Genomic DNA, 9,346 nt, shown 5'->3' with positions numbered 1-9,346 from the left:
CGCGCCATCCCTCTGACTGTGCACGGACTTTTCAAACGAGCGTCATAGACCATACACTCGTCTACTTGCATAAATATATCCCGAATCTTTTACGCTGCTACATACAACTGGTATGCGCCTTCGAACAAAGCTTGGTTGCGCAGCTACTTAAAACAAAGAAAAATAATTCATTATTTTTATATCAAGGAAGTGGGACTTCACTCACTCGAAGTAGCTTATTATACTTCCTTTTATGCTTTATGCTGTTATTGTTATTGTGCAATATTTGGGTGCTATTGTTAACTATAATTAACCAGCGTATAATTAATCCGTTAACGAAATCATTTGCGTAAAATCGTTGAACTTTAGCTTTTCAATTCTTTATGTTTCCAATTCGTCTACATACATAAATACATATAAGTAAGTATATGCATACAAAAGCTAAGGAAATATATACAGTCAAAATTCCTTAACTCGAACTAAATCGAGTGGCCAGTGACGGGCCTTTTCCTAGCCATTCTTGGTTTTCTCGAGCTTTGTGAGACAGTGTCAAGTCCTGTTGAAACGTCAATGGTCTGCCACTGAAATGTTTGTCTGCCCACGACTTCAAAGCAACCTCCAGAATATTTTCTCGACAATATTTCGCATTTACCTTGACGCCAAGCTCGATGAAAACGATTGGAGAGCGCGCATCTGTGGTTACAGCGGCCCAAACCACCACGGATGCTGCCTCTCCTGGTGACCAATCGATGACCCAAATTCTCAATCGTTTTGAGAAATTGTCAATTGCTCAATTTGAAAAATTTTCTCGTCAGAAAACACAATGTTCGGAAATTGACCGCTTTCGGCCAAGCGAAGCTATTCCTTCGCTCTCTCAAGTCCGACTTGTTGCTGCTTTAGTGTGAGATCTTGCGCCTTTTGGATCTTATAAGGCTTGCCTTTGAGATCATTTTTCAGTATGCGCTGGATGCTACGATCAGATATTTTCAGTTCTTTCGCCATTTGATTGGCACTTTACCGGGGATTTCGGACCCTGTAGAGATATTGAAGAAAATTGCAAAGCTGTTGAGCTAGCCAGAAAGTGTACTAATCTTCCACTGCTTGAAAACAGAGGCAACATTGCAATCCTTACGGCAACTTGCAAATTAAGGATAAAAAAATATTCTCCAGGAGGCCAATAAGGCATGGATTTGTGTAACAACCAGGCTAATTTGGCCGCAAATAGAAAAGAAAAGTTTAGGAAAATTGCTTAACCTCTCAAGAGAGAACATCTCGAAGGTCGTGGCTGTTAGGTAGGCACTCTTCTAGGCTAGGAATATTTTCGCATGAGTACTGCAGAATTTTCGGCACACGAAAGTGGAAGGATCAGTGGAGTGCTTCCCGTGTAACTGACCATCTTAAGCTAGGAGTAGAGTTAGGAAAATACTCGTTTGACCTGGTGTTGGCATAAAACCTATTCTACACCTCACAAGAGCATCTAAATGGTTTCACGGTGAATAAACACTGAGGTTCCTGTATTATACATTGGTACTACAAAGGGCCTGCATGGCCTAAGTGAGTTAGCTGTTCTCACCCGGCTGCCACAAAAACTTAACCTAACCGAACCGACTTAATAAATATTTTTATTATTTGAGATTTATCTTGAAAAAAATAAGAATATTCTGTAGCTCGAAATCTTCATAAGCCGAACATTTTCATTGGGCAATGCTGATTCGAGTTATAGAAGTTTGACTGTATGTAGAAACAAGTAGCAGTACAAGTCGCCTGTTAAGATATGAAAACAAAGCACTTAACATACGCATACTCACACATACACAAACAAGTAAAATCCATTGTCTTTATGCTCATTTTTCTCTTTATATTCGCAGATGTAATAATGACGATAAAATGGCGGCAGAAATTCAAATGCGGAAAACATACAAAAACACGAAACCAAAAGAAACAACAAAATCAAAGTTCAACAAATATACCAACACAATGCCACCTCTTAAGCAGATGCTGAACATTGCCGAAAATCACACTCACTGCTCCTTGGTCAGCAGTGATAGCAATAACAATAACAACAACAAAAATAACCAGCATCACTCGCCATCGCCGAAGGGAAGCACCAACACAAAAGAGCATCAACAACAGCAACAGCAATGTAAACTGGATGTTTTCAAGGCTTCCACATACGCCCCGTGGTGCCTTGCCAATCATTCAGCAAAGGCCCCTAACTACGCCGCTGCAATCATAAAACGTGCAACGCTTACAAAGGAAGCCAACGCAATACGAGCTTCAGCACCAACTCCAACGTCAATTCAACATAAATCTTCTACAATACAGAGCACAAAAACGAAAACAAAAGCAATGGTTGAATCACCAACGATGAAGGCTGAATCAGCGAAGGCAATCACAGCGACAGCAGAAGGGGCAACAGCAAAATCAAATGGCACCAGTTGCAACTACTTGAATTGGTGGCGTCAAAATTGTGTGCTGGCTTTGGATTGCAGTACGCTTTTTGGACGATTTTGCTTGCCACCAAACACGACAACAACAAGAAAAGCAAAAAACGCGCCACATCAGTCCACCAATGGCTGCTACATAAGAAGAGCAAAAACCGCACTTATTACAAGCAGCCACATCACTGCCCTAAAGCTGATGTCATTACTGGTTTTGTGCTTCCTCCATATCGCTGCGGCAACCACAGCGTCTCTGGCAACAACCAATGCAGCAATAGCTATGTCTTCCAACTCGTCAACATCCACTGCCATGACAACAAATTCGGTGGCGGCCGCCTCTTCTCTGTTGCCAGTGGCGCCTGTAGTAGCTGCAGTGACGGGCACTGTCACAGCCAAGCCGAGCGGCAGTGGTGCACAACAGCAATGTTCACTTTCCGAATTCACCTGCTCGAATACGCGCTGTGTGCCGCTCAGCAAGTACTGCAACAACATTAACGATTGCGGGGATGGCAGCGATGAGCCACGCTTTTGCACACGTGAGTACCTTCCAACTATTTTTACTGCATGTCAGCAGATAAATGTCATATATAGGTGAGTGAATTTCGGACAAGCCGACTAGGTTTCAGTGGTTCGCTAAAGAACGCTTTCCTGCTGATTGGGTGGAAATGATTACGCTCGTTACTAGCGGTCGACATGGCGCAAAAATAGCCAGCAATTAAAAATAAAGTGGATTAAATTAATGTCGTTAGCACGCGTCAGAGATGAGAATTGTTGGGCGGAGGGGGAAGAAAATCAATGTGGGAGTAAATAAATAAATAAAGAATGATTAAAACAGAGAAATGTTAAGTCGTTATATTGTTGGTGGTTTTATTATTTTGTAGCACCATCATATATATATATATATATATAAGTCCCTATAGCACAGGGGGTTATTGACAAGTTTTCAAAATTTATTTGTTTTTCATTCATTTCATTTTTTTTTATAAAAAATGTAGTTTTTTCTCCTACAAAAACCATGTAAATTAAAATTTGTACCAATAAAAAAGACAATAAAATGTTATCAAAATTTTAAACCTTTTAATCAGAACCTTTCGAAAAAATTCAGGTTTTCAATTGAAAAGCCCATTGAAGTGACGCAAAAATCGCTTTAATTAAATTTTTTTTTAACCTGACGAGCTTCGGTGTTTTGTTTCATACAAAAAAATTTCGGAATTCGTTATATCAAGAAAATGCACAAGAGCGCCAGAAAAAAACTTCCAGAAAAAAAGCTTCCACTTTCTTGAAACAAAATTCTATGGGCTATACAGCTGCAAACTCAGAATTTTTCTAAAACTTCAGATTAAAAGGTGTGAAATTTGAATGAAAATTTTTTGAGTTATTTGACATTAGCGCAAAGTTTTTAACTTGGTTTCATATGCTTTTTGTAGGAGAGTAAACTAAATTTCCAAAAAAAAAGAAATATTAAAATTAAATAAGATTAACTTTTGTAGGTGAACTATAGTTTCAGAAAAAAAAATCTTAAGTAAAATAAGAAAAACATAAATTGCCAAAATTTGTCAGTAAGTCTTAATGATAAAGTTAGTTATGTGTAGATGTGGGACAATGTAATTACAAATTCGTACCTCATCTCTCCGAACTTCGGACAGATCTTTCTATCCACAAACTGCAGTTGGAGGGTCGTGTTAGGGCAGTCTGCCTAGTAAGCAGGATTGGAACGAGGGGGAAAATCTGTACGGAAGTTAGCACCTCGGTCTTCACTGGCGGTTCGAAGATGAAATCGGGAGTCGGAGCAGGGGCTTCCTCTAAGCCAGCCTATTTAACAATTCCCTTAAAACTGCCGAAAACTGCTACAGTTTTTCAAATAAAAGCATCAAAAATACTTATGGAACGTGACTACTGAGAATTAACATTTTTTTCGATAGCCAAGGCGATCAAGGCTCGACTACGAGATGGTGTAGATCCCAATTAATCAGCTACTCTAAAAAGGAGATTTACCTTTTGGATATGACCTCCCACCCGGTCATCGGCATCTCCCTGTCTATTGTTAACGGAGAATTGCACAACTTATTTCTCAGGAAAGCGCAGAGCAGATGGAGCCCTTTCGAAAATCTGTGGCTCTACACAGTGGGGATTTTTTGACACATTTTGTTCATAAATCCTAGAGAAGGTAATTATTGTCCGATTTTAAAAAAATCTTAAAATATTCGTAAATGACCTTGAACTGAGCTTCAATTAGACTCCGAAAGGGCAAACTGGTAACGAATTCGGACTCAGCAACTCCGAAAAATTATATATTTTTTAATTCTTTGGAGAATATTCTATGTTTGACCTTGGACTGACCTTCAATTCGACCCCACAAAAGCAAACTGACAACAAATTCGAGCTTTTCTGGTGAATATTCTAGGTTTGTCCTTGATAAAAACTAGTTTCTAAGTTTTTAGGTAGTTAGGGATTGGGGTGACTTCACCCCTTAAGGGGTGCTGGAATTTTGCGTACTTGCCGGGATGTATTACCATTGAATTTAAATAAGGTATATACCTATGAAATGAGACTTTTTTCAATTTCAAACGTTTATTAACAAAAAATGGTTACAAATTTAATCTTCAAAATAATAGCCATCGCCAGCGACACATTTTTCCCATCTCTTAGGCAATTTGTGGATGCCGCGCCAAAAAAATTGGCCGTCTTTGGCCGCACACCAATCATCGAGCCATTTTTTGGCTTCTTCGTGAGAATTGAAGCGCTGCTCGGAAAGTGCGTGGCCCATCGATGCAAACAAATGATAATCGGAAGGCGCCAGGTCTGGTGAGTAAGCCGCATGCACCAGCGGTTCCCAATCGTACGTCTCCACCAACTCCCTGTCGCTCTTGTTCGATAGGGCGGTGCATTGTCACATTGTCAGTTCATGCGGCACCCATCTTCCCTTTAAAATCATGCTCATGCCTTTCAAACGTTTGGAAATGGTATTTTGGGTCATTCGCAATTGCTCTGCCATCATTTCTTGCGTTCGACCATCATCTTCATCAAACAATGCTTGCAATTCGGCGTCCTCAAACTTTTTCGGTGGCCGGCCACGGTCCGCGTTCTCCACGCTAGAATCACCACTTCGGAATTTTTCAAACCACCTGAAGCACTGTGCTCTACTTAGAGCATGTCCACCATAAGCTTCTATAAGCATCTGATGAGCTTGAGAAGGCACGAAATTCGATATTTTTAAGAGCGACAAAAATACAGTGTTGTTTGAAACGTAACAAACAATGCGCTGAATATTGTTGACAGATGGCAGACGAAAAAAACAAGACATTTGGGAAGGTCTAAAAATACTCCTAGCATTATCTATGGACTAATAGCTGAAAGTCTCATTTCATAGGTATATACCTGGTTCAATAAAAAATGCCAAACCGAATTTGAATATAAACAATTTTCTAGCTTTACAGTTTTTTTGAATTTTTCACAAAGGTACACCTATTAAAAACAAAATTTAGGCATCTCTTTCTTTGTCTTTTTCGGACATTCTCTTTCTCTCGCAGTATAACAGCGTCTTCTTGAAAGTAGTGCAAATAAAGAGGCCTATGAATGTGTTCGAGCGGGACAGAGTTAGTTTTAGTAACTGTAGCGTAGTTTAACTTTTAAGGCTTTGCATTTAGACTTTGCATTTGGCTGCACACATGGCTTTGATTGAAGTGCAAATAGCTTCTAAAAATTAGTCTCTACCCTATCCTGATAATTTCAAAAAGATTTATAAAAACCAGACCCTAACAATTGGGAATTCGGGTCGCCTCAAGTGAATTCTGCTGAAGCAAAGAACTGGTTAGCCACTTCTAGCTTTACATGTGAAATCAACCATGGGTGGCCAACTGGATGTCAACATTCGGAAGTGTTATTAACGAGATGAGGTCTGTCATGCTGGAAAATATTTATAAATATCAAATGCAAAGGAAATTTGCGAAGTACATAAAGGAAAATTCTAGCTACTTCATTGAGTTTTGCTTCGGTTGAAAAAGACTTTTTGCCTTTAATAAAAAAAATAAAATTAAAAAAACAAAACTCTTTTGTACATATAATTCTTCTATTTGCCTTGCATGAGTTGAAGTCATCTCTTTTCCTCCCTCTTCATTTTATGTAACCAAAATATTTATCTTACTTTGCCTAATTTGCCTCCTTAATTCTTTGTGAATGGCATTGACTAAGCTTAACATTTAGCTGAATCAATTGGAAGTCGTTATCCTTATTCCTCAGCTCTGATAATTGCCATTAAAATGTTAGCAAGCTAATAGTAACTGACAGCATAAGTCGAAACTTTGTCATCAACGCCTTGTATGTTTTTTCAATACAATCAAGAGAATTTTGTTTACCGAACTCCAGCTGGTTCCATATTACACAATTGATTAACTTTATCAGTATTTCCATTAAAGTTTTGTTATTATTTGCTCAACAACACCTTTTCCCTCACTGCACCTTTGCTTTGTTGTTTGCTTGTAATTAATTTATGACAAACAAACTGACATAATAAAAAGCATACGTACACCATTTACCTCACCGATCGAAGCGTAGGTATGTAATTAAAATTCTCATAATAATAAAATGAATATACGACTTTTGTGCAGAAAAAAGAATTATCCAGTATACTTTATTCATTACTGCTGCTCCATAAAGTTACGTTGGTGCGATGCTACAGCGAGGAAATCAGCAAGAGCTCAATGGCTACGAAACTGAAAAGCATTATGGCGTTAAATTAATATTGTAGATGATTAAAAAGTATGTCCTTGTGTTGAGGTTGGCTGTCATCTCACATTAATTCGCACAAAAACGAAACAAAAAAAAACTTAAGCCATCACAAGTACTATGTAAATAAATACTCTGAAAGAGCCCTACAGTGGAAAGCTAAACTACTCAGCAGAAATTCTATGTAGTTAAGAACTGGTTTTTGAAGGAGGAGGTCGAACTGGTGCGACAGGGACTTGAATTGCAGCAGTTGTTCAATTAAGGTTTATTTTATTATTTTTACTGTTGTTCTATTTTGAAATAAAAATATTTAAAAAAATTTTATTTGAAATTGCTTTCCTCTATATAAATATAGGAAAAATAAAATTTGTCCAACTATCCAAAATACGCATTTGTCTAGGCGATGACTTCCTCGTTTGAACTACTTTTTTCCAGCGAGCCACTTCTTCATCTTAAGGAACAAGAAAAAGTCGCAGGGAGCCAGATCGAATGAATACGGGAGGTGCGGCAGCAATTCATGAAGTTTAGCGGCGACAACTCCGAATAAATGTGCTCCTGCGTTATCGTGGTGAAATAGCACCTTCTTTTTCGCCAAATGCGGTCGTCTCCCTCAATTTTTTGTGAAGACGGTCCGATAACACACTCAGTGATCTCACTCAGTTCTTCCTTTTTCTAAAAAATTCATAAGGAAGATGCCGTTGGCTTCCCAAAAAATCGTGGCCATGACCTTTACGGCCGATGGGACTGTCTTAGCCTTCTTTGGAGCAGATTCAGTACTGACTTTCAAATTGGAGCACCAGTAGAAATCCCTTGGTTTGATTGTTGTTTAGTTTCTGCCGTATAATGATGAATCAAGGTTTCACCAACGGTGACAACTCGGCTCATAAATTCATTCGGATCTCGTTTAAATTGGTCCAAACACTACTTCGAAGTTAACAGCCGCATCCGCTTGTTGTCCTCCAAGCAATCGCGGCACCCATCGGGCGTGCAAATTTTTCATCGCCAATTCTTCATCAATGTCTAACTGTGATCATAGATGGCGAAGCGTCCCTATAGACAACATCTAACTGCCAAATACAAACTTGTTTTGCCGTCATTTGATAGATGGCAGCACACAACTTCCTACAGAAACGCCCTCCGTCATCGAACACGCGTACTTATTGAACCACTCTCGCATATAAAGGGGGTTAAGTTTCAAGGGCCGGTGTTGATTTTGAATAAAATACATGTGTTTTAGGAAATTATTGTCATTTCTCTATAATAGTATGATAATATTGGTATGGCACGATTACGCATAGAACAAAATATCGGTCAAATGGTCGCCCAAATGGCTATGACGCTAAAGCATAATTGAGGTTCTATGCCGTTAATGTGCCGAATTATCTCATCCGTGAGCACCTCTTTTTTCAAATAACCCCAAAGATCCAAAATCCAGTTGAAACCACATATCGTCTATATCCAATTTTTCCAATTCGGGCCATAAAAAGTTCGTTATTTTCTCACGATAGCGAACACTATTCACAGTAACTGCCTGAACGGCCTCATTTTGGAAAAAATACGGCCCAATGATGCCGTCGGCCCATAAACCGCACCAAACAGTCACTCTTTCTGGGTGCAGTGGTTTTTCGGCAATCACTCTTGGATTATCATTCGCCCAAATGCGGCAATTCCGCTTATTGACGAATCGACTGAGGTGAAAATGGGCCTCATCACTGAAGATGATTTTCTTCGAAAATTGGTAATTCACTGTTGCCATTTCCTGACACAATTCTGACCATTGACGACGCTTGAAATGGTCAAGAGGCTTTAGTTCTTCAGTCAATTGCACCTTGTAAGCGTGTAAATGCAAGTCTTTATGCATAATGTTCATCAACCACGAGCGTGAGAGGTGCAATTGTTGTGCACGACGACGAGTTGAGGTGGACGGCTCTTCAACCGCACTATCGCGAACAGCAGCAATATTTTCTGCAGTACGAGCTGTTCCAGCATGCACTGGTGTTTTCACATCTCCTACAGACCCGGTTTGCTCAAACTTTTGCACAATTTTTCCGATTATATGCACATTTGGACGATTAAATTGATCGAAAAAATCACGAAGTGTGCGATATGCATTTTGCTCGATTGTGTATCTTTCCATTATTGAAATTGAGTCAGTCTGAAATTGAAAAATGTCAAATGAAATGAAAAAACTTTACGTTTAG

General features: G+C 39.1%; 1 protein-coding gene across 1 annotated transcript in view; it reads left to right on the top strand.

Moving 5' to 3' along the window:
• The first annotated feature begins 2,562 nt into the window (after window positions 1-2,562).
• The window catches only part of LOC129242692 (uncharacterized), a 108,193-nt gene continuing 101,409 nt past the window's right edge, over window positions 2,563-9,346 (top strand). The window contains exon 1 of the mRNA XM_054879486.1: window positions 2,563-2,956. Coding sequence (XP_054735461.1) covers window positions 2,620-2,956 — 337 coding nt within the window. The 5' untranslated portion in view covers window positions 2,563-2,619. The remainder of the gene's footprint in view (window positions 2,957-9,346) is intronic.

Source organism: Anastrepha obliqua, chromosome 3 (assembly GCF_027943255.1).
Source record: "Anastrepha obliqua isolate idAnaObli1 chromosome 3, idAnaObli1_1.0, whole genome shotgun sequence".
NCBI classification, from domain to species: Eukaryota; Metazoa; Arthropoda; class Insecta; order Diptera; family Tephritidae; genus Anastrepha; species Anastrepha obliqua.
The sequence above is the reverse complement of the archived record's forward strand: the minus strand, read 5'-3'. Positions and strand labels throughout refer to the sequence as shown.